Source organism: Oncorhynchus mykiss, chromosome 21 (assembly GCF_013265735.2).
Source record: "Oncorhynchus mykiss isolate Arlee chromosome 21, USDA_OmykA_1.1, whole genome shotgun sequence".
NCBI classification, from domain to species: domain Eukaryota; kingdom Metazoa; phylum Chordata; class Actinopteri; order Salmoniformes; family Salmonidae; genus Oncorhynchus; species Oncorhynchus mykiss.
In genome coordinates, this window is record NC_048585.1 from 17525917 (window position 1) to 17552930 (window position 27014).

At 45.1% G+C, this 27014-nt stretch overlaps 1 protein-coding gene across 1 annotated transcript in view; it reads left to right on the forward strand.

Moving 5' to 3' along the window:
* LOC110499879 (staphylococcal nuclease domain-containing protein 1) overlaps window positions 1–27014 on the forward strand; it is a 311077-nt gene that overhangs the window by 181486 nt on the left and 102577 nt on the right. The window contains exon 17 of the mRNA XM_036957135.1: window positions 15468–15656. Coding sequence (XP_036813030.1) covers window positions 15468–15656 — 189 coding nt within the window. The remainder of the gene's footprint in view (window positions 1–15467; window positions 15657–27014) is intronic.

The following is a 27014-nucleotide window of genomic DNA, read 5'->3' on the forward strand; positions in this document are numbered from 1 at the left end:
TATGTAATCTAAAATGTATTATAAACTGGGTGGTTCGAGCCCTGAATGCTGATTGGCTGACAGCCGTGGTATATCAGACCATATACCACGGGTATGACAACATATGTATTTTTACTGCTCTCATGACGTTGGTAACCAGTTTATAATAGAAATGTGGCACCTCAGGGGTTTGTGGTGTATGGCCAATATACCACGGCTAAGGGCTTCTCCTCCATCATTGCCACGGCCGTTTACATCCCTCCTCAAGCCCATACCACGACGGCCCTCAAAGAACTTCACTGAACTTCATGCAAACTGGAAACCACATATCCTGAGGCTGCATTTATTGTAGCTGGGGATTTTAACAAAGCAAATTTGAGGACTAGGCTGCCGAAGGTCTATCAACATATCGACTGTACATCTCGCGCTGCTAAGACTCTCAACCATTGCTATTCAAACTTCCGGAATGCGTACAAGGCCCTCCCCGCCCTCCTTTCGGCAAATCTGACCACGACTCCATCTTGCTCCTCCCTTCCAATAGGCAGAAACAAACAGGAAATACCCATGCTAAGAACTATTCAACGCTGGTCTGATCAATCGGAATCCACGCTTCAGGGCTGTTTTGATCACCTGGACTGGGATATGTTCCCGGTAGCTTCCGAAAATAATCTAGACGGATACTGTGACTGAGTTTATAAGGAAGTGTATAGGAGATGTAGTACCCACTGTGACTATTAAAACCTACTCTAACCAGAATCTGTGGATAGAAAAGTTAAAGCGCAAACCAACGCATTTCACCATGACAAGGTGACTGGGAATATGGCAGAATATAAACAGTGTAGTTATTCACTCCACGAGGTAATCAAAGAAGCATAGAGATAAAGTGGAGTCCCATTTCAACGGCTCAGACACGAGACGCATGTGGCAGGGAATCACAGACTACAAAAGGAAAACCAGCCATGTCGCCGAGACCGACATCTTTCGGGACAGGCTAAACACATTCTTTGCAAGCTTTGAGGATAACACAGTGCCACCGCCGCGGCCGCTAACAAGGACTGTGGGCTCTCCTTCTCCGTGGCCGACGTGAGTAAAACATTTAAACATGTTAACCCTGGCAAGGCTGCCTGGCCAGACGGCATCCCTAGCCACGTCCTCAGAGAATGCGCAGACCTGCTGGCTGGTGTTTTTACCCGCAAATATTCAATCTCTCACTATCCCAGTCTGCTGTCCCCACATGCTTCAAGATGGCCACCATTGTTCATGTACCCTACAAGGCAAAGGTAACTTATCTTAATGACTATCGCCCCCTAGCACTCACCTCTGTCATCATGAAGTGCTTTGAGATACTAGTCAAGGATCATATCACCTCTACCATACCTGTCACCTCAATTTGCTTACCGTTCCAATAGGTCCACAGATGATGCAATCACCATCACTCTGCACACTGCCCTATCCCATCTGGACAAGATAAATACCTATGTATACCTTGGGCTCCCGAGTGGCGCAGCGGTCTAAGGCACTCCATCTCATTTTAAATAAGATTTTGTTCTTAACTGACTTGCCTGGTTAAATAAAGGTTAAATAACATTTTTAATAAAATTTAGGAATGCTGTTTATTGACTATAGCTCAGCGTTCAACACCATAGTACCCTCCAAGCTCATCATTAAGCTCGAGGCCCTGGGTCTGAACCCTGCCCTGTGCAACTGGGCCCTGGACTTCCTGACGGGCCGCTCCCAGGTGGTGAAGGTAGGAAACATCACCTCCACTCCGCTGATCCTCAACACTTGGGGCCCAACAAGGGTGCGTGCTCAGCCCCCTCCTGTACTCCCTGTTCACCCATGACTGCGTGGCCAAGCACGCCTCCAACTCAATCATCAAGTTTGCAGATGACACAACAGTAGTAAGTTTGATGACGAGACAGCCTGCAGGGAGGAGGTGAGGGCTCTGAAAGTGTGGTGTCTGGAAAACCACCTCTCACTCAATGTCAACAAAACAAAGGAGTAGATTGTGAGGGTTCACCCCCCTATCCACATCAACAGGACCGCAGTGAAGGTGGAAAGCTTCAAGTTCCTTGGTGTACACATCACTGACAATCTGAAATGGACCACCCACACAGACAGTGTGGTGAAGAAGTCTTATCAGAGCCTCTTCAACCTCAGGAGGCTAAAGAAATTTGGCTTGTCACCTAAAACCCTCACAAACAATTGAAAGCATCCTGTATCACCGCCTGGTACTGCAGCTGCACCGCCCACAACCGCAAGGCTCTCCAGAGGGTGGTGCGGTCTGCTAAACACATTACCGGGGGCAAACTACCCACCTTCCAGGACACCTACAGCACCCGATGTCACAGGAAGGCCAAAAAGATCATCAAGGACATCAACCGTCCAAGCCACTGCATGTTCACCCTGCTATCATCCAGAAGGCGAGGTCAGTTCAGGTGAATCAGATGGGACCGAGAGACTGAAAAAAAGCTTCTATCTCAAGGCCATCAGACTGTTAAACAGCCATCACTAGCACATTAGAAGCTGCTGCCAAAAGGCATAGACTAGAAACCACTGGCCACTTTAAGGAATGGAACATTAGTCACTTTAATAATGTCTACATGTCTTGCATTACTCATCTCAAATGTATATACTGTATTCTAGACTATTCTACTATATCTTAGTCCATGTCGCTCTGACATCGCTCGTCCATATATGAATATAGTCTTTATACATTCCTACATAGATTTGTGTGTTTTGGGTATATGCTGTGTAATTTGTTAGATGTTACTGCACTGTCGGAGCTAGAAGCACAAGCATTTCGCTACACCCACAATAACATCTGCTAATCACGTGTATGTGACCAATAAAATTAGATTTAGATTTGTAATCCAGGCACTCTGCGTTGCGCATAAGAACAGCCCTTAGCCGTGGTATATTTGCCAAACACCACACCCCCTCTGGCCTTGTTGCTTAACTATCCCAACTAAAATTCACACGCTCCAATTGAATTCCACTAAATGATGCTAATTAACCTATAGACCGATAAACATGACCGGTCAAATGTGTTTTCTGTGCCTAACTGATTAATGGTTACCGTTAACATCTCTAGTTCCTAGTTATTTGGGCCAAGCCCTGACCTATTTTCCTATTTGTGTTCATAGTGTGCTTTTTTGTTCGTCCTCTGTATTTGTCATTAGGCCACATGTAGCCACTTTAATTAAGAGGCCCATTACCCCAGCATTATCATCCAAAGCAGATCAATCCCATTAGGGGATCGATGAACGTTACTACCTATTTCTTTTTTAAGGTGATCTATATTTATAGATTTGACCCTGAAACCACGAGGCCTTCGATCCAGCAGAAGTGCCCCGCCATAATCTAACACGTAAACTCATTCCACGGGGGGCTGAGCGCCGGCAGGTTTTTGCTCCTCCATTGTACTTGACTGATGAATTAAGGTCACTGTTTAGTAAGGAACTCCCCTCACCTGGTTGTCTAGGTCTTCATTGAAAGGAAATAACAAAAACCAGCAGACACTAGGCCCTCCGTGGACTGAGTTTGACCCTTCCTGGTCTAAAATGTGGGATCGGTTTAGATTGCTCCCCTGGTTGGTTGGGTGATGGACGTCACCAAGGCCTGTATGTCTGTTACCTCTTTGTTTGTTTAGGCCCCATGGGCCCAGGTCAAAGGTAGTGCACTATAAAGGGAAGGGTTCCATTTGGGATGCAGCCCAGGAAATGTCAACATAATGACCGTGGTCGTTATGTTTTGAAAGGATTATTAGGAAGAAGAAATAACCTTAATGATTTGAAGAGGAGCTCTTAGGGTCCTTGACAAATAGGCCCTTGGTCTGTAATGTGAAGCCATCATCATCCCAGCCTACCCTGCTATTACAGTGTTATTATGTGCAATTTATTCCCTTCATTACTGGTGGTGTTCCAGGTGTAATTTGGTGGTTATAAGGTTACGTGATGGCTAATTTAGGTGCTTGTGTGCGCAAGCTCTTCCATTCACTGGCAGCACTTCCCGAAGCCAATAGCTCGACATGCAACCCTCCACAGCTAATTAGACCCGGTCTTCTCTTTTCTGCTGAATATTATGAATCTTTCCATTTTCATTTATTCTCTTTAGTAAGCAGTGATTGACAAACACACACACACACACACACACTCATTAAGATGTCGTCCCCTCTCGGATAGCACTGTACGCACCGTTACCCTCGCAGCAGTGCTGTCAACAAACGTACCAACAGCGCTAACAAAACGCTGTACCAGAGACACACCCTCCCCTTGCAGTGCTAGATAATAGAGCTGCCATGGCATTCACACGGCTGTCATACAGAAACCTGTCCTGCATAATGTATTTATTTCCAGGTAATAGTTGTTCATTTATTTATTTGGTTTCCTGTTTATCATCACAGACATTTATTTGATATATTTCCACCTCACTATAAAACGCACCAGACTGCAAGGTTTATCGATTTGTGTCCAGTCGGAATGCCAGTCCGGAACTCAGAGTTGGAAAATGTATAATTTATATGAACTGACAGTATATCCACCTAAAAGTGATCTATAATAGTGTTGGGGGGAAATCGATATAGTTACATATCGTGATCTTATTTTTGCCGATATGTTGTTTTGACTATTGCAATATATTTTTGCGCTAGTTGGCTGTACCTGCTCACCAAAACTCCAGTATTTTTCCTTCATAGCTTTTCCTCCATGTTTAATAGGGAGCCAATTTGTTTTCAGCACCTTATTTACATGACTGATCAAAACTCGTTTTTCTCATGACTCTCTTGTCCCTCTGAAGCAGACATATGGTGAGCAAAATGTTTGGAACAACAAATCGTAATAAAATCACAGTATCAAACCACAATACAGACAGTAGAGAATCGTGAGAATTGCAATACATATCTTATCGGCGCCTAAATATCGTAATAATGTTGTTTTGTGAGGTCACTGGCAATTCCCAGTCTTAATCTATATTTCAGTGGAAGGCGAGACGATGGATTTTGGCCGCACGGGCGCTGTTCGATACCTCTGAAATGGTGCTTTCAGAGTTGACTGGGAGCCCCACTGATTCAGCTCTCCTGTCCCCATCAACGTCTCATTTTCTTCTCCCATCACAATGAACCACAGCCAATGTATTTATTTTATTTGTCCAAAAATATCGACATGAATTTTGGTCAAAGTTGTCCGTCGTTTTTGAGTTCGGGTTTTGAGTGGACGAGTCAGTGCAATCTCTCCTATCTCCCCCTACTTCTCTCTACCTCTTTTTCTCTATCCCTCTTTTCCATCCCTCTTTTTTTCTCTATCCTTAATTTCCTCCATCCCTCTTTTTTCCTCCATCTCTCTTTTTTTCTCTATCCCTCTTTTCCTCCATCCCTCTTTTCCTCCATCCCTCTTTTCCTCCATCCCTCTTTTTTCCTCCATTCCTCTTTTTTCCTCCATCCCTCGCTCTCTGATAAGATTCCTCTGAGCATGTTGATACCCTGCCCCCAATACCCCCTCCCCCCTCCAGGGCTCAATGTGATACATGTCTAATGCCGGAATGTGAGCAGAGCTGTCGGTTGGAGAGACTGAGGTTCTTGTCCTCAAGCAGATGTAGAGGGGAATGATGGTGAAAGAGGGATATCAGAGGAGGGAGGGAGGGGTTATGGAGGATGAATGATGGTGTTTACCCTCTCCCTCCATCCTCTGTCATACCTGCTTCCTGTGGCACAATCACCTGTTTTGTTCATCTATCCTCGTGGGGATCTAAAATGTATTTCCAGTCAGAATCCTATTTTCCATAACCCTAACCTTAAACCAAACCCTAAACCTACCTCCTAACCCCTAACCCTAACCTTAAACCAAACCCTAAACCTACCTCCTAACCCCTAACCCTAACCTTAAACCAAACCCTAAACCTACCTTCTAACCTTAAACCAAACCCTAAACCTACCTCCTAACCCTAACCTTAAACCAAACCCTAAACATACCTCCTAACCCGTAACCTTAAACCAAACCCTAAACCTACCTCCTAACCCCTAACCCTAACCTTAAACCAAACCCTAAACCTACCTCCTAACCCCTAACCCTAACCTTAAACCAAACCCTAAACATACCTCCTAACCCCTAACCCTAACCTTAAACCAAACCCTAAACATACCTCCTAACCCGTAACCTTAAACCAAACCCTAAACCTAACCTTAAACCAAACCCTAAACATACCTCCTAACCCCTAACCTTAAACCAAACCCTAAACCTACCTCCTAACCCCTAACCCTAACCTTAAACCAAACCCTAAACCTACCTCCTAAACCTAACCTTAAACCGAACCCTAAACCTACCTCCTAACCCTAACCTTAAACCAAACCCTAAACCTACCTCCTAACCCCTAACCCTAACCTTAAACCAAACCCTAAACATACCTCCTAACCCCTAACCTTAAACCAAACCCTAAACCTACCTCCTAACCCTAACCTTAAACCAAACCCTAAACCTAACCTTAAACCGAACCCTAAACCTACCTCCTAACCCCTAACCTTAAACCAAACCCTAAACCTACCTCCTAACCCCTAACCCTAACCTTAAACCAAACCCTAAACCTAACCTTAAACCGAACCCTAAACCTACCTCCTAACCCCTAACCTTAAACCAAACCCTAAACCTACCTCCTATCCCCTAAACCAAACCCTAAACCTACCTCCTAACCCCTAACCTTAAACCAAACCCTAAACCTACCTCCTAACCCCTAACCCAAACCCTAAACCTACCTCCTAACCCCTAACCCTATTTGTAACCCAACCCCTAAGCTTAAAATAGCCTTTGTCCTCGTGGGGATGTGGGAAATGTCCCCACGAGAGAGCTTTTTCCTTGTTGTATTATCCTTGTGGGGACCTAAAATCCCCCAAAGTCCCCACAAGGATAGAAGAACCAACACACACGCCCTTAGTGCAGATTACAGCTCACTCACTGCCACACGTCAGCCATGATACTTACATCTGAGGCTGACTGAGTCATTCTGCATTGTCCCAATACACACAGTCTCTCACATCAATTGATTTGTAACTGAAACTCTCATGGAACTCAGCTGACTTGTATGATGATAAGGAGAACCCTCTCTGAGTGTTCCATCTCTTTTAATGTTGTGATGACACACAACCTGTTGACAGGTTTGCATTACTCATAAAGAGCTTTTTATGTAAATGGATGAATCTGTGCCAACCTCTCCCTGCCTGCCTGGCTTTCCTCTTGTTATTCACTCAGAAAGCCATGCTTACGTTTGCAAATTAGAGGCTATGGTTGAACCACAGACACGGACAGACACGAACAGACACGGACCCACACAGACACCCAGACAGACATGGACCCACACAGACACCCAGACAGGCAGACACCCAGACAGACATGGACCCACACAGACACCCAGACAGGCAGACACCCAGACAGACATGGACCCACACAGACAGACACGGACCCAGACAGACACCCAGACAGACACGGACCCACACAGACACCCAGACAGACACGGACCCACACAGACACCCAGACAGACACGGACCCACACAGACACCCAGACAGACACGGACCCACACAGACACCCAGACAGGCAGACACCCAGACAGGCAGACACCCAGACAGGCAGACACCCAGACAGGCAGACATCCTGACAGGCAGACATAGACCCACAGAGATCGACACAGGAAGAAAGAGACCCAGACAGAGACAGAAATCTACACAGGCAGACAGAGACCCCGACAGAGACCCAGGCAGACAGACAGACAGAGACCCAGGCAGACAGACAGACAGACAGACAGACGGAGACCCAGGCAGACAGACAGACAGACCCAGATAGACAGACAGACAGACAGACAGACAGAGACCCAGGCAGAGACCCACACAGACAGACAGACAGACAGACAGAGACCCACACAGACAGACAGACAGAGACCCACACAGACAGACAGACAGAGACCCAGACAGACAGACAGACAGAGACCCAGACAGACAGACAGACAGAGACCCAGACAGACAGACAGACAGAGACCCAGACAGACAGACAGACAGAGACCCAGACAGACAGACAGACAGAGACCCAGACAGACAGACAGACAGAGACCCAGACAGACCGAGACCCAGACAGACCGAGACCCAGACAGACCGAGACCCAGACAGACCGAGACCCAGACAGACCGAGACCCAGACAGACCGAGACCCAGACAGACCGAGACCCAGACAGACCGAGACCCAGACAGACCGAGACCCAGACAGACAGACAGACAGACAGAGACCCAGACAGACAGACAGACAGACAGACAGACAGACAGACAGACAGACAGACAGACAGACAGACAGACAGACAGACAGACAGACAGACAGACCCAGACAGACAGACAGACAGACAGACAGACAGACAGACAGACAGACAGACAGACCCAGACAGACAGACAGACAGAGAGACCCAGACAGACAGACAGACAGAGAGACCCAGACAGACAGACAGACAGAGAGACCCAGACAGACAGACAGAGATATACACACACACACACGCACACACACAGATAGACACAGACACACGCACACACACAGATAGACACAGACACACGCACACACACAGATAGACACAGACACACGCACACACACAGATAGACACAGACACACGCACACACACAGATAGACACAGACACACGCACACACACAGATAGACACAGACACACGCACACACACAGACTGACAGGCACTCGCGCGCACACACAGAGAGGTGCGCGCAGACAGATGCGCACGCAGACAGGCGCACAGACAGGCAGACAGACATGCACACAGACACGCACACGCACACAGAGAGACAGACAACAGTGACAATCAGAATCTAACCTGAGAAGCATCAGATCCCCTCTCTCCTGTGTTTTACGACCACCGGCAGCTCTTTGACTTCTGCAGCGCTGCGTTTATACGCAGCAGAACGAGGCCTGGTAATTGGACAGTGCCGTAAAAAAGCAGATTTAAAGTGTGTGAGAGATAGTCACTGGTGATTGAAGACACCAGGAAGTGAGAGTATCTCTCTGTCTCCTGATTCCCAGGTGGGGACGACGTTAAATCGAGGTCCCGGCTCAGTCGACTTCTCAAACGATCGTGAGAGCTTAATTTCAAACCCCGGGGGACTTTTTTGTATGAGAAGTGTGGCCCTTTGGTGACATCTTAACCATCTAATCCCACCCTTTGAAACAGCCAAGTGAATTAGCGACTAGTGAGCTAAGTCTGTAGTAGTTGATCAGCTAAAAGTCCTTCTAAGCCCTCCTCTTCAATGGACTCCAAAAAAGGATTGGTCTTTGTAGTCTTAAACAATGAGTTCCACTCTCTTGTTTTGTGTTGTTTTTTTTTTTGTTTTGAACACCTGTTTACAATCCCAGCATTTAGGAGATTACCGGAGCTACATTTGTGTTCCGACGGGAGCCATTTTGGCTCCTTCAAGCCCTCCACTGGGAGCCATCTGGGCTCTGCTCTAAAGCAGTCGCCCCTCCCCACCCCTAGCCCTCCATTGTGAGCGTATTTACTTTGGACGGGAAACTAAAGTGGTTCGCGTGGGCTGCCAATCAGCCACCACAGCTCAGATCAGCTCCAGAGCTCCGGGGGTGTGAATGCAGTCTGTTACCTCAGAGAGAGAGAGAACAAGCCCAGGCAGGTGCATGCTTGCTTGGGCCTCGTCTGTTTTTCAGGGTAGTCCCCGAGCGGTGAAAGGCCCACGGTAATCAATGGGCCACATTATCACCTCTGCTGGGGGGCCCCTGAGTGGCCCTAGAAACACTGTGCCAGGCATGATGCTTTAGTCAGCCCACAGCCACTCAGTACACAGCCAGCCCGTTCCATGGTGTTGGTATGCAGGCGATAGGTAAGACATGGTCTTTGCCAGCGAGAAGGTGACAAAACAACCAGGTATTGAGCTGTAGCAGGAGATAATGAGGTGTGTGTACATGCGTTTACACAGGTGTGTTGCAGCCCACCAGCTTGTCCATTAGCGTGTAATGTGATTCCGTAGCCCAGTATTATTCATGTTGCTCAGTAGGATCATTTCTGACCATTAGGCTTCACAAAGCTCTGCTGGCATTATTTTAGTATTTGTGCTGTTGTCAAGTGGCGAGCAAATGTCCCTTCCATTATGCCTCCTGTAGTTCTATATGTGGTCCAGCAGATAGGCACACTAATCAGTCCTGCAGTGAAGGAAACTGTGTGTGTGTACTCCCGTGTGTGTGTGTACTTGTCCATTCAGTCCCCCCTACAAAGCTTTCTTATTACGCCCCATTTTCCCTTTGTCCTTCATCTCTTTCCCTTTCTCTCACAGCTTCTCTCTTCTATACCTCTCCCTCTTCTATACCTCTCCCTCTTCTATACCTCTCCCTCTTCTATACCTCTCCCTCTTCTATACCTCTCCCTCTTCTATACCTCTCACTCTTCTATACCTCTCACTCTTCTATACCTCTCACTCTTCTATACCTCTCCCTCTTCTATACCTCTCCCTCTTCTATACCTCTCCCTCTTCTATACCTCTCCCTCTTCTATACCTCTCCCTCTTCTATACCTCTCCCTCTTCTATACCTCTCCCTCTTCTATACCTCTCCCTCTTCTATACCTCTCCCTCTTCTATACCTCTCCCTCTTCTATACCTCTCCCTCTTCTATACCTCTCCCTCTTCTATACCTCTCACTCTTCTATACCTCTCACTCTTCTATACCTCTCACTCTTCTATACCTCTCACTCTTCTATACCTCTCACTCTTCTATACCTCTCCCTCTTCTATACCTCTCCCTCTTCTATACCTCTCCCTCTTCTATACCTCTCCCTCTTCTATACCTCTCCCTCTTTACTATCTCTCCATCTTTACTATCTCGCCCTCTTTACTATCTCGCCCTCTTTACTATCTCGCCCTCTTTACTATCTCGCCCTCTTTACTATCTCGCCCTCTTTACTATCTCGCCCTCTTTACTATCTCGCCCTCTTTACTATCTCGCCCTCTTTACTATCTCGGCCTCTTTACTATCTCGGCCTCTTTACTATCTCGGCCTCTTTACTATCTCGGCCTCTTTACTATCTCGCCCTCTTTACTATCTCTCCATCTTTACTATCTCTCCATCTTTACTATCTCGGCCTCTTTACTATCTCGGCCTCTTTACTATCTCGCCCTCTTTACTATCTCGCCCTCTTTACTATCTCGCCCTCTTTACTATCTCTCCATCTTTACTATCTCTCCATCTTTACTATCTCACCCTCTTTACTATCTCTCCATCTTTACTATCTCTCCATCTTTACTATCTCGCCCTCTTTACTATCTCTCCATCTTTACTATCTCACCCTCTTTACTATCTCTCCATCTTTACTATCTCGCCCTCTTTACTATCTCTCCATCTTTACTATCTCGGCCTCTTTACTATCTCACCATCTTTACTATCTCTCCATCTTTACTATCTCGCCCTCTTTACTATCTCGCCCTCTTTACTATCTCGCCCTCTTTACTATCTCTCCATCTTTACTATCTCGCCCTCTTTACTATCTCTCCATCTTTACTATCTCGCCCTCTTTACTATCTCTCCATCTTTACTATCTCTCCATCTTTACTATCTCTCCATCTTTACTATCTCTCCATCTTTACTATCTCGCCCTCTTTACTATCTCGCCCTCTTTACTATCTCGCCCTCTTTACTACCTCTCCCTCTTTACTATCTCTCCATCTTTACTATCTCGCCCTCTTTACTATCTCTCCATCTTTACTATCTCGCCCTCTTTACTATCTCTCCATCTTTACTATCTCGCCCTCTTTACTATCTCTCCATCTTTACTATCTCGCCCTCTTTACTATCTCTCCCTCTTTACTATCTCACCCTCTTTACTATCTCTCCATCTTTACTATCTCTCCATCTTTACTATCTCGCCCTCTTTACTATCTCTCCATCTTTACTATCTCGCCCTCTTTACTACCTCTCCCTCTTTACTATCTCTCCATCTTTACTATCTCGCCCTCTTTACTATCTCTCCATCTTTACTATCTCGCCCTCTTTACTATCTCTCCATCTTTACTATCTCGCCCTCTTTACTATCTCTCCCTCTTTACTATCTCGCCCTCTTTACTATCTCTCCATCTTTACTATCTCGCCCTCTTTACTATCTCTCCATCTTTACTATCTCGCCCTCTTTACTATCTCGCCCTCTTTACTATCTCGCCCTCTTTACTATCTCGCCCTCTTTACTATCTCGCCCTCTTTACTATCTCGCCCTCTTTACTATCTCGGCCTCTTTACTATCTCGGCCTCTTTACTATCTCGCCCTCTTTACTATCTCGCCCTCTCCCCACTGTCTCTTTCTCTCACACCTTCTCTCTTCTATATCTCACCCTCTTTACTATCTCTCTCCCCCACTGTCTCTCTCTCTCCCCCACTGTCTCTCTCTCTCCCCCACTGTCTCTCTCTCTCCCCCACTCTCTCTCTCTCTCTCTCTCGCTCTCTCTCTCTGAGTCCTGTGTCTGTCTCTCTCTCTCTCTCTGAGTCCCGTGTCTGTCTCTCTCTCTCTCTCCGAGTCCCGTGTCTGTCTCTCTCTCTCTCTCTCCGAGTCCCGTGCTCCGAGTCCCGTGTCTGTCTCTGACGTATGTACTCAGGTTGTCATGAACAGGTAATGGATCTACTTGTTATCACGTTTTAATGTCGTTGCTTTTAACGCCCAACAAGACGTTTGTTCCCCCAGCGTCGCTAAGTGGCCACCAGAGAGGTTTACAACGTCCCCACGTCAGTCCCAGTCGTGGTGGCGGAGAGAAAAGATGTCTCAACCAGCAGCATGTCTTTCAGCCCGTCAGATTGAAATGTGCAGCGAATGATCAGAAAAGCTTTTTGAGATTGTAAATACAGCCGCTTTAAGCTGTCGCTGAGGAGTGGCCGACTTTACGCGCCATCAATACAACTGGCATCAATTTCCCTCTTGTGTTCTACCAAGTGTGTGTGGAGCGATTGTGTGTGTATGTCCACAACTGTGTGTGTGAGACTAATATATTTGGCCCCATAGAACCATAATTCCATTCCCTATTGACCTATATGTTCTGTATCTCTTTACTCTGTTAGTGGTAGTGAATAGTGCTGCTGAATGGTAATGTAATGGATTGTATTATCGGTCCAGTTTAACACATTGAAATTGAATATCTACTCAATTGCTCAAATTAAGCAAGTGATTTTCTTTGGCAGCCCATAGTGAATAGGATGCTCCTGATGGATAACACACACTCCTATTTACTCTGATTAGTACCAAACATCCCACTGCTCTTCTTATTTTTCCCCACATTGTTCCATTTCTCCTCCTCTCCATTTCTCCTCCTCTCCATTTCTCCTTCTCTCCATTTTCCTTCTCCCTCTCTCCATTTCTCCTTCTCCCTCTCTCCATTTCTCCTTCTCCCTCTCTCCATTTCTCCTTCTCCCTCTCTCCATTTCTCCTTCTCCCTCTCTCCATTTCTCCTTCTCCCTCTCTCCATTTCTCTCCTGCATCCACTCATTTCCGCTCTCAATTTTTGTCTGACATCGAGCGTTGGGGTGCTGACATTTTTTGGGCCTGTGGTTTGTGAAGACCCAGTGAGGGGTGGAGAGGATAATGAGCATCAGCCTGTCTGAGGAGAGAGCGCTGCCTGCTCGCTGCTAGCTCCAGCTCACTACAGACCCTTCCCTCCACTCACCCCCCTCACCTCCCTGCTTGACATTTAAGTGCTGGGAGGTGCAGTGTGTCTATAATAGCCTGGTTGTATAACTGGCAGGCCAGTTAGAGAGAGGTGGGAATGGGGAGGAAGGGAGAGAAGGGGAGGGAAGAGAGAGGGGGAGAGACAGGGAAATTGGGGAGGGGGGAGAGAAAGAGAGGGAGATCGGGGAGGGTGAGAAAGAGAGAGGAAGGAGGGGAGAGGAGAATTAGAGGGGGGGAAGAGATGAGGAACTTGTCATCCGTTGTCAATCCTTGTCTATCTGTCCTCTTAACACCATGTTGAGGACGTAACATTGGCACATAAACACACCTTGAGTCAGTGTGTGTATACTGAACCAGACAGACACAAGGTAGTGTACTGTAGCAGTAGTGTGGGGAGGGATCCTGCAGTCACACTTCAACTTATCCATTTACACATAACATCCAACCCCATTTAACCAAGCATGCCTAGACAGGTCAGAAAGCCTCAGAACACCCCCACGAGGCAGCACTACTTAACATGACCCCCCCGCCTTCTCTCAAACCCCCTCAAGACCCAGCTAGGAGCTGGGGGAGAAAGCAGGAAACACAGCCTATGTTTGTCCCTGTTTCCACCGCAGCGTGTTGTCACTATTGTGTTTAATCAAAGTGCAGATTATGCTCTCATTAAAAAGCTTTTTACTTTGACTGTGGATACAAGGCACAGAGGAGCAAGGCAAAGTCATTTGCGTCAGATTTCCCACGGGGGCCCACAGAGGCTAAGCAGCCAGTGTCTTAATCGTTTGACTTACTCCAGTATGTCTTCTCCACACCTGGCCTCTCTCTTCTCTCTCCCACTCTGCCGTCGGAGGGAAAAAACAACGCCATATTGATTTGTCTTTCTCTCCTCCCACGCTTTATGAAACAAAACGTAATGAATAGGTAATTCTCCTGAATAGGCAGATTTTGGTTATTGTCTCCAAAAGGCTAATGTTGTTAAATACCCGGCACTTTGTCAGCAGCAGGGTTAGCACCACAGGGAATGCAATTTGGCTCACACTAATTGCAAAAGATTTTGAAAATGTGTGGGAACTTCACTCTATGACGGTATTGAAGTCTGGTAGATGAAGTTTGGACTCGATACTGAATTAGAAAATCTTTTAAAGGCCTTTTGAGGTTGTTGTTGGCGTCAGCTGAAGTCAAGAGGGAAAACATGGTGAAGTTTACTACTATACTATTCAATTATGGATCTGCTCCAGCTAATCATGGATGTGTTTTGTTAAAGAACTATGAGATGTTCCTCAGCTGTCCCCTAAAAATCAATCATGGTCTATTAGTGTTCCAGCTCAAAGTCACTTTCCGACTTTTCTTTTCCTAACTTTTTGAAACGCTGATTTTCATAACCTTTATATTCCAGTACTTTTCCAGTCCTTTCATATGGTGTCCCTGTAAACAGGCCTCCACGGCTCAGAGACCAATGGGATCAATCTAAGGGGTCCTGAGTCGTCTTGGAGGTCTAACCCACTGAGTGTCTCCGCTGGGTGTAATTGTGCATGAAAGATGAGCGCGGCGGCGGTGACCAAAACAGCGCGAAGGCCAACTGACAGTGAGAGAGCTGCCACATCAGCTGTGTTCGTGCGAGCTCAAGGCTCTCAGATCAATAGCGAGCTCAGGGGCCTCAAATGATCTGTCTATTTAAGGACAGGAGAGTGTCTCCTGCTTCAGAGCACCCTCCGCGCTTTCTCTAATAGAATCTCAAACCTAATCCCGATACAGTACATTAACCCGGTCTAATTTCTCCCTCCTCTTCTGTCTTCTCCCTCTTCTCTCTGGCAGGTGGAGGTGGAAGTAGAGAGTATGGACAAGGCTGGTAACTTCATCGGCTGGCTTCACATCGAGGGGGTTAACCTGTCGGTGGCGCTGGTAGAGAACGCCCTATCGAAGGTCCACTTCACGGCCGAGCGTAGCTCCTACTACAAGACCCTGGTATCCGGAGAGGAGGCCTCTCGTCTCAGGAAAGACAAGGTAAGTCCTCAGTTTGCCCCGTGTTTTTGTTTGTTAGCGTTTTGGGGTTATATATAGAGTGTGTGATTCTCTTTATTATAGTTTATTCTTCGTTAGTCAGCAGCTCCACACAAAATACTTTTTCTGGGTGTGCTCCAGCTCATGTTTTTAATTCTAGTGTTTTGGGGTTAGGAATCTTTGTTAGCCCTGAGGGTGCTTTTGTTTGTTAGTGTTTTGGGGTTAACAATCTTTGTTAGCCCTGAGGGTGTTTTGTTTGTTAGTGTTTGGGGGTTAACAATCTTTGTAAGCCCTGAGGGCACTTTTGTTTGTTAGCACTTAACCATTAGCATCAGGCTTAGTTTGCATGGGCTTTAGGGCTCATCCTAACTAGAGGTCTTCACGGATCCACCTGTACCCGAATACCGGAGACCCGATCCCGGGTCCAGATCCATAATTCCTAATGAATCCACGTGTCTGGATATGATCTGATATGATTGTCATGGGTCTGGTTATGATCTGGTGTGATTGTCACGGGTCTGGTTATGATCTGATATGATTGTCACGGGTCTGGGTATGATCTGATATTGTCACAGGTCTGGTTATGATCTGATATTGTCACGGGTCTGGGTATGATCTGTTGTGATTGTCACGGGTCCGGTTATGATCTGATATGATTGTCACGGGTCTGGGTATGATCTGATATGATTGTCACGGGTCTGGGTATGATATGATTGTCACGGGTCTGTGTATGATCTGATATGATTGTCACGGGTCTGGGTATGATCTGATATGATATGATTGTCACGGGTCTGGTTATGATCTGATATGATTGTCACTGGTCTGGGTATGATCTGATATGATTGTCACGGGTCTGGGTATGATCTGATATGATTGTCACGGGTCTGGGTATGATCTGATATGATTGTCACGGGTCTGGGTATGATCTGATATGATTGTCACGGGTCTGGGTATGATCTGATATGATTGTCACGGGTCTGGGTTATGTATAGTAGAGAGAGAGAGAAATTGTATTTATGCTGATGCTCTTGCTTTTCACGAGAGTGGAGCGTGTAGCTTGTTGCTGCTGTTAAGCCAATCATGATTCATCAAATCGGCAATAGGCTACAGTCATAGAGCCCTCCGTGTGGGGCAAAAGATAGATGTCTAATCAATGGAAGATTGAATTAAAATGACAGAATGAAAAGTTAAAGGGGGAGGATAGGTGACCACCACCAAGAGCCAACAGGTAGGCTGCTACTTAATATTCTGCAGGGAGTTGTTGTTTGTAACAGTAGGACTAGAAAGCTCATTCACTGCAGCTTCAGTTAGCCTAGCTAGCTAACGTTAGCTAGCTTAACTTGCTTCCTCCGTTTTGATGTAGTCAAGACCGGTACTATGTAATCATATTTGATGATAAATAACCTAGCTATGACAGCTATTAGTCTACTATGGCTTGGTTGCTGTCTCTTGTCTCTCCATCCTCCCTGCTCCCTGTGTCACTCGCTCACAGTACAGTCCCTCCACAGCCTGATACAGCAGTACATCGCTCTCTCCTCTTGTGCTTTATCAGCTCCGGTTATTAAAGTATCTTTAAAGCTTTTCTGCTGCTTCCCTCACTTAGATTGGATCGGGTCTGGATCCGACCAGGTCTATACTGAACGGGTCTAGTTGTCCTCGGGTCTGTTCGAGTCTAGCAGTCCTTGGGTCCGTTTGGTCTCTATATTTAAAACATTTATTTATGCATATCTGGTCCATGTGGGAACAATTTAGGCAACAACAAAACTTTGAAGAGGTAAGAGATGGTGAAATCATTTGGAATAGGTTTAGTATTTGTGGAGAAGTTGGTAGTTAGCTAGAAGACAGGGACTCCAAGACTAGTTGGTATCACAATGTCCAGTGGACTTGGGCACCAAGACCAGTACTAGTTGACATCACTCAGTTCCTGTCTTAACTTTAAACAGCTAGTTAGCATGAATGCTATGGTTAGCAACACAGTTAAAAAGGCTTTTCATAATATCGGCTTAGAGACCCTGTCCTTGTGTTAGAAATCTGTCACCCCTTCATCATACTATATAAATTTCCTCCAAATACATCAATCTCATCTGTTGCATGGAGAAAGCCAGCCAATGATGAGAGTGGTGAGACTGATGCTACGTCTTTGGGGAGGAGAATTGCCACATATTCCCCCGTTATCATTGACGCCTCCTTTCCCTTCCTATCGCAGGCCTTTGATGGATGGAGGCCCTCTCTCTTAGTGATCCCAATCTCTCCCTCCATTTTCATTATGCCAGATGAATTCAGTCCTGGGCCAGCTGTCTCCCCCGTCCTCTATCCCCGCTACCACTTTCTCTACCTCTCCCTGCTATGCCCAATGCTTTGGGAAGCTGCCGCATCTGCTTTTCTCCTATCATTGGAATGATCTACTGCTGGAGCCAAGCAGGGACTGTGTTCCCTGTCCTTCCTCTGAATCCATCACGGCTCTAGCAGCACTATATGAGAAACATCCATCTGAGTGGTGGGGATAGGGAGTGAACCTGGGGCCGGAGTATAAAGTAAATCTAATCTCCCACGATGTGCCATGGATGCACGTCGTCTGCTGAGGCGACGGTGAGGAGAGAGCTCTTTTTGGCCTCCCTACCAGTCTGTCCCTCTCCATCGTCTGTCCAGGAGTACAGGCCAGATTGGCTTCATGTTTCAGACCTGACCTGATTGAGAGCAGAGCTTAACCTCTAGCGTCGAGCAATCCCGTATCCGGGAGCGTAATCATAGCCTCAAGCTCATTACCATAACGCAACATTTCCTATTCATGAAAATCGCAAATGAAATGAAATAAATATATTCAAACACAAGCTTAGCCTTTTGTTAACAACACTGTCATCTCAGATTTTCAAAATATGCTTTTCAACCAAAGCTACACAAGCATTTGTGTAAGAGTATTGATAGCCTAGCATAGCATTAAGCCTAGCATTCAGCAGGCAACATTTTCACAAAAACAAGAAAAGCATTCAAATAAAATAATTTACCTTTGAAGAACTTTGGATGTTTTCAATGACGAGACTCTTAGTTAGATAGCAAATGTTCATTTTTTCAAAAAAATATTATTTGTGTAGACGAAATAGCTCCGTTTTGTTCATCACGTTTGGCTAAGAAAAACACCGGAAAATGCAGTCAACGCCAACGCTTTTTTCCAAAATTAGCTCCATAATATCGACAGAAACATGGCAAACGTTGTTTAGAATCAATCCTCAAGGTGTTTTTCACATATCTATTCGATAATCTATCAGTGGTGGCAGTTGCCTTCTCATCAGAAGAAAACAGAAAAATACTGCAGCTGGAGATTACGCAATAATTGCGACGGAGGACACCAAGCGACCACCTGGTAGATGTAGTCTCTTATGGTCAATCTTCCAATGATATGCCTACAAATACGTCACAATGCTGCAGACACCTTGGGGAAAACGTGGAAAACGTAAGCTGACTCCTAGCTCCTTCACAGCCATATAAGGAGTCATTGCCATGAGGCGGTTTCAAAAAATGCGGATTTTTATCTGGGTTTTTTCTGTAACATCAGTTCTGTGGCACTCACAGACAATATCTTTGCAGTTTTGGAAACGTCAGAGTGTTTTCTTTCCAAAGCTGTCAATTATATGCATAGTCGAGCATCTTTTCGTGACAATATCTTGTTTAAAACAGGAACATTTTTCATCCAAAAATTAAAATAGCGCCCCCTATATCCAAGACGTTAAGAGGGCAACAGTGAGATTCTCTCTTTCTCTACTTGGCCTAACCGTCAGTTGTGGCCCTCAAGGGCTGTTGAGGGCTGTGATTGTGTCTGAAGTGGGTTTCCCTGAGTGGCATTGAGCCGAAAGACAATGGCGCCCCCCCTGTGTGTGTACGTGTATATATGTGTCTGGGGCAGAGGTTTGTGTGCTGTGTACATCCTGGGGGTCAGACGAGAGGCGGAGGGGTTGTGGATATAATTAACCCTTCGGGACCTGGCGGAGGAAAAGCTGAGCGCTCTGCTTTTTTTCTTTCTTCTGAAGTGCAGCCGGGCCGACCTTCTCTAGGTGTACCATCCTACTCTCGTCTTCCTCTTCTTCCCCCTCTCTCTTTTTATTGACCCCCCTGGCTGTGGATATGGGAGAAATTGTTGTTGCTGTGTCAGGCGTATCCCCTGACAAGATAGGGGGCTTGGCGTAATGAAGTGGACTCTGGGGGGTCCAGAGAAACCCTCATTAAAGTTTCCACCGCTGGGGGAGCAGGGACCGGGGCATGAGGGGGGGGGTGGGTGTTGTTCCTAAAACTAAACTGCTTGGCTCGAGTGACTCCCGTTGATATGAGGTTTTCTTTGCGCGACGACGCCAATGGGAGCAGGTCGTTACGGTTGAAATGAAAGCTCTCACAAAGTTGTCTGCTTCTGTTTTTATCTTTATGGCCATCAGCATATTTGGGCTCGGAGATCAGCATCTCTTAAATTGATGTCTGCCTCCGTTATGCAAGACTCAGCTCAACCGTGTCCCATTTAGATAGGAAGGTCAGGGCCTGGTCACACCACATGCCTAATTCTGTTCTACCACATCTATCTGGATGAGCGGTTGCATCATTTTGAGACTACAGATAGAGTTTGCGGGTGCAGTGGTGGTCAGAGCTGTCTCTCTAGCTTCTTGCCTTGACAAATTAACTGTTAATCTTCACCCCAAACCCCTAACATGACTTAACCACTGTCTAGAGAATAGATGGAGGACGTTTTTACTTAAGCAATAAAGCACAAGGGGGTTTGTGGTATAGGGCCAATAAACCACGGCCAAGGGCTGTTCTGAAGCAAAACTCAACGCGGAGTGCCTGCATACAACCCTTAGCCGTGGTATAATGGCCATATATCACAAACCCCCGAGGTGCCTTATTGCTGTTATAAACTGTTTACTAACGGAATTATAGCAGTTAAAATACGTGTTTATACGTGGTATACGGTCTGATATGTCAGCCAATCAGCTTATAATTAGTGTTACGTTGTTTTAACAAAGCACTACTCATTTTATTCCTATGCCCCGGCCCATTTTAATGCCGTCTCTTGTTTGTTTTGTGAAAGCATTCTTGTGTACCGGGACTTCTCTCTGGATGGTGGAAGAATCTGATTCCTGCTTACGAAGCATCACTGTTAACAAGGTCTGCTGAAACACTGCCTGTATCCTGCTGCCGAACAAGTGCCATTGCATTTGTTTGTGTTACACTCCCACTATTCACATGCTGGGAGAGCGAGGGGGGACGGTGGGTTTTGTACAGTAACAATTCCGCTCAAAGTGGAACGGAGCAACAAAAAAAATCTATTCAGGCCTAGTTTTACGAGTTCCCAAAGAATGAGGTCGGTAAGGGCACCGGAGGGTGGTGGTGCACCTCTAGGGACAATCACAATCACAAGAACACTCACACAAACACAAAAATGAAAGTGTTCTGAAATGAAGAGAGACTGGGAGAAAATATCAATCTGTTCAGAATACCTAAGCTCTCTTTTTGTTGTTGTTGCTATGCAGCCCAGTGGGTTTCATTGTCCTCCTTAGTTGTTGTTGACTTGCAATTCTGGCTCTTGTCAATGTTTGACTCCTCCATGGGAGCCCCCCCCCCCCCCCTGCCCCCTGCCTCAGCACACCCAGCCAGTAGGCTGTGATAGAGGAGAAAACGAACACACTGATAATTGGAGCGGCCTAATTATGAAGAAGTAAATCAAGAATGGGTCCTTGATAAAACCAGAGCCCCTGTTTCTGTTGAGCAAGTGGTTTTCTGCTGTAATTACCCGGTAGTGAAAGAGATTAGCTTCCTCTGATAGGCCTTCAGAGAGCGAGAGAGAGGAGAAGGGACGAGCAAGATTATATGACCTTCCTGGTGATCCCCCTATCTTAGTCCCTTTTTTCTGCCTTCTACAGAGACCACTCCCCATCCATCCTCCCTTTGTTCTCTCATCTTTCCCCAGTCTTCGCTCCTTCTCTCCCTCCCTCCTTCTCTCCTTAATCATCCTCGTAATACCTCTAATTAACTGGAATCATGCTTTTTCACAAATGCAGTCATGACCTTATTCCCCTGAACTTCCTTCCTTCATCTGACAGTGGGATGCTAGGGTGAGATGGGCTGCGTTGTCGGCTGTACTGTTTCGTGTGAATACCATTTTGAGAGTCTCTGGCACCTGCATTGCCCGTTTTAAGAACAGCAGAATCCCTGGGGAGGTAACGCTTGGCCGACCGCTGTACTGTCTCGTTTCACATCCGTCCGTCAACATCCATCCGTCTGTCTGAGATTTTAAAGTACCCCGGGTTTGACGTTGGAACTCCTCCCAAACCGCGTCCTTGAGGACGACTGATTGAAGTACATAATCCTGTTTCAGCTGGGTTTTTGGGAGGAATCCAAGCGTTAGGAGAGACTGACTAATGTTCCACCGCCTCAGGGGCTGTTTGAATACCCTGAGCTACTAGCCAGAGCGTCTCTGGTAATGTAAGGGAAATCAACGTTAACATGTCCCATGTTTGGCCGACAAGCACTGTAAGCATGTCCTGATTGTTGTTGGTACGCAGCAATCTTAACTCTTGCTCACCATTACCAACACTGAGTTACACAAAGGGTCAAGTGGCTTGCTTCATAAGCCAAAACGTTTCCACGTAATCAAAAATCATCCCATTTCTCCCTCTCTATGGGTTGTCAATGATGTATTATTTTTTTAGAAGTGTTGTCAGAAATAGCCCCAAAGCTTTGGAGATCTCCCCATGGCCCTATCTGCACAGGCTGATCCACAGTCAGCACATTACACACCTGGCTAAACAAGAACAAGCAGAGAATGAATCAAGATAATTGGGGTTTTAGTGAACCTAATATGCCTGTCGTCTTCCTGAGCACATGCTGGAGGAAGTGTACCTTGGTTTACTATATTAATACTATATATTAATACTCTGGATTAGGCTAGTGATAGCATCTCTTCCCCTAGCCTTATTACCATTTATTGGTGTTACTATGGAAAACATACTTGTCTGGCTGTTTTGTCAGTCAAGGGGATTTACATGGAATCAACATAACTAGGCTGTATCATGTGGTAATTAAAGTTGACCTGTATAGAGGGCATACCGTTACATACAAGGAATCCTGTTGTTACTCTTCCAAGGAACAGGCCGTCTCTATCCATCTATTAGTACCTTCCTCAAAGCAGTGTTCATGCATTCTGCTTTATTTTTCTCCCTCGGAGGGAGATCCTATTGCAATCACCATGGCGATACCTCAAAATCGCACTGGGGATTATTATTAAATAGCTCATTTGGAGTCGTTTGTGAACTAATGAGCGAATTCGAGAGCCAATCCGCTTGAAATTTCAGGTGCTCCTTCTTCAATTTAGCTCCCCTTTTAACGTAAATCCCTCTCTCTCGCTCAGCCGGCAAGTTATTACTTTTTACTTCAGCCATTTTATTCAGGCCCGGGTCTCTTTCCGTTAGCGTTGTGAAGACGCTCGGCACGGATGTGAAATCATTATCATTTTTTTCATACCAAATGTCATTAGGCAGTGTGAAGAATTGAGACTAATTGCGTCTCAGGGTAGACAAGTGATTTATATATATATGACCATTACGGTCATCACTTCTCACCGCTGTCATTGTTACCTGCTTATTTAACAAATGGAGGGCAGTCGGTGTCAGACAGGAGCCACGGCAGCGACACAGAGAATGAAAGAAAGAGTTATCCAATTAGACACCCCCCTTCACACCAAATACCTGGAAAGCACATTGAGAGCCACTGGAAGCAGCCACAGAGGCTGTTGGGCTATTCACACAGCGCCTCACCAAACCTCTGGTTTTAATTTCCAAAGCAACCTATAACCTTTCACATAAACCCTGTTGGTTGAATCAAGTGGGTGAGCTGATGTTGGAGTCTGAGCATGAGTGGAAGTTGACCGGCTCATCCTCTCTCCTGTCAGTCTGATGACCAGGCAGGAGCACCTGTGTTATTGACCCAAAATGGCCGTCCCAACTCTACCCAGCAACAACAGGAAGATCATTGATTGGGTCCAAATGGACATCCTCTACAAAGACACTGCTGACATGGTACTGTTGAAGTGGGAGATGTGTGAAACATCCTGTCAGAGAATCATTAAACCCAACTGAAACATGTAAACCAGGACATTTGAGATGATGTCAACATGCTATCCAACAGCACGTAGTGTTTCCCACAGAATACAACAACAACAAAGTGGTGGGACATTGTTTCTGCGTCACCGGACTCCACATTTGGCTAATTCTTTCAGTTAGCGTCCGTCTGCGGTGGATTAGAGCGAGGGGTAATATGATGATAGAAAGTAGAACTCTACATTGTGTAATACATTCCCCCTCGCATCATTTCTCAAGCGCTGGGCTCTGGCAGCTTGTTTGCATTGCGATGCCGAGTGATTCTTGGAGCGGTATCAAAACAATCTGTCATAACCAGTGAACTTTGAATAGACACAAGAAAGCTCTTTACCTTTCGCTATAGCCCGAACTCTGCCTCAACTGCTAAGCCCCTCATCTTAAATGAATGAGTGTGGGCCACTGCCATCGTTTGTACTCTTGTTTTTCTCTCTGTGTAAACATACACTGAAGTTTGAGGGGGATATGAAGGAAGACATCCTCTTTAACATCCTGTGTGTGCTTCCTGGTTGCTTTGAATAATGCAGGGCTATGGAGGGTGCTGTGTCAGGGACACAGATTTCATTGCGTCTACTGTACTGGGAGTGAGGCTTTGAGGAAGGTTGGAAGTAAAAACTAGTCTTCAGTGTTTCCGCTAGATTGTTTTGGTCAGGACGGGATGCCATTTTTTTTATCTTCTCAGAATCTCTCCGGAAACAATGCAAGCGATAGTAGGGAAAACACTGATGAAACAATGCAAGTGATAGTAGGGAAAACACTGATGAAACAATGCAAGCGATAGTAGGGAAAACACTGAAACAATGCAAGTGATAGTAGGGAAAACACTGATGAAACAATGCAAGCGATAGTAGGGAAAACACTGAAACAATGCAAGTGATAGTAGGGAAAACACTGATGAAACAATGCAAGCGATAGTAGGGAAAACACTGATGAAACAATGCAAGTGATAGTAGGGAAAACACTGATGAAACAATGCAAGTGATAGTAGGGAAAACACTGATGAAACAATGCAAGCGATAGTAGGGAAAACACTGATGAAACAATGCAAGTGATAGTAGGGAAAACACTGATGAAACAATGCAAGTGATAGTAGGGAAAACACTGATGAAACAATGCAAGTGATAGTAGGGAAAACACTGATGAAACAATGCAAGTGATAGTAGGGAAAACACTGATGAAACAATGCAAGTGATAGTAGGGAAAACACTGATGAAACAATGCAAGCGATAGTAGGGAAAACACTGATGAAACAATGCAAGCGATAGTAGGGAAAACACTGATGAAACAATGCAAGTGATAGTAGGGAAAACACTGAAACAATGCAAGTGATAGTAGGGAAAACACTGATGAAACAATGCAAGCGATAGTAGGGAAAACACTGATGAAACAATGCAAGTGATAGTAGGGAAAACACTGATGAAACAATGCAAGTGATAGTAGGGAAAACACTGATGAAACAATGCAAGCGATAGTAGGGAAAACACTGATGAAACAATGCAAGTGATAGTAGGGAAAACACTGATGAAACAATGCAAGTGATAGTAGGGAAAACACTGATGAAACAATGCAAGTGATAGTAGGGAAAACACTGATGAAACAATGCAAGTGATAGTAGGGAAAACACTGATGAAACAATGCAAGTGATAGTAGGGAAAACACTGATGAAACAATGCAAGTGATAGTAGGGAAAACACTGATGAAACAATGCAAGTGATAGTAGGGAAAACACTGATGAAACAATGCAAGTGATAGTAGGGAAAACACTGATGAAACAATGCAAGTGATAGTAGGGAAAACACTGATGAAACAATGCAAGTGATAGTAGGGAAAACACTGATGAAACAATGCAAGCGATAGTAGGGAAAACACTGATGAAACAATGCAAGCGATAGTAGGGAAAACACTGATGAAACAATGCAAGTGATAGTAGGGAAAACACTGAAACAATGCAAGTGATAGTAGGGAAAACACTGATGAAACAATGCAAGCGATAGTAGGGAAAACACTGATGAAACAATGCAAGTGATAGTAGGGAAAACACTGATGAAACAATGCAAGTGATAGTAGGGAAAACACTGATGAAACAATGCAAGCGATAGTAGGGAAAACACTGATGAAACAATGCAAGTGATAGTAGGGAAAACACTGATGAAACAATGCAAGTGATAGTAGGGAAAACACTGATGAAACAATGCAAGTGATAGTAGGGAAAACACTGATGAAACAATGCAAGTGATAGTAGGGAAAACACTGATGAAACAATGCAAGTGATAGTAGGGAAAACACTGATGAAACAATGCAAGTGATAGTAGGGAAAACACTGATGAAACAATGCAAGTGATAGTAGGGAAAACACTGATGAAACAATGCAAGTGATAGTAGGGAAAACACTGATGAAACAATGCAAGTGATAGTAGGGAAAACACTGATGAAACAATGCAAGTGATAGTAGGGAAAACACTGATGAAACAATGCAAGTGATAGTAGGGAAAACACTGAAACAATGCAAGTGATAGTAGGGAAAACACTGATGAAACAATGCAAGTGATAGTAGGGAAAACACTGATGAAACAATGCAAGCGATAGTAGGGAAAACACTGATGAAACAATGCAAGCGATAGTAGGGAAAACACTGATGAAACAATGCAAGTGATAGTAGGGAAAACACTGACTTTGACACAAAGGTAGTCAAAGACATTAGTTTTAATAATGATCCCAAGGTAGTCAAAGACATTAGTTTTAATAATGATCCCAAGGTAGTCAAAGACATTAGTTTTAATAATGATCCCAAAGTAGTCAGACATTAGTTTTAATAATGATCCCAAAGTAGTCAAAGACATTAGTTTTAATAATGATCCCAAGGTAGTCAACGACATTAGTTTTAATAATGATCCCAAAGTAGTCAAAGACATTAGTTTTAATAATGATCCCAAAGTAGTCAGACATTAGTTTTAATAATGATCCCAAAGTAGTCAAAGACATTAGTTTTAATAATGATCCCAAAGTAGTCAAAGACATTAGTTTTAATAATGATCCCAAAGTAGTCAAAGACATTAGGTTTAATAATGATCCCAAAGTAGTCAAAGACATTAGTTTTAATAATGATCCCAAAGTAGTCAGACATTAGTTTTAATAATGATCCCAAAGTAGTCAGACATTAGTTTTAATAATGATCCCAAAGTAGTCAAAGACATTAGTTTTAATAAAGATCCCAAAGTAGTCAAAG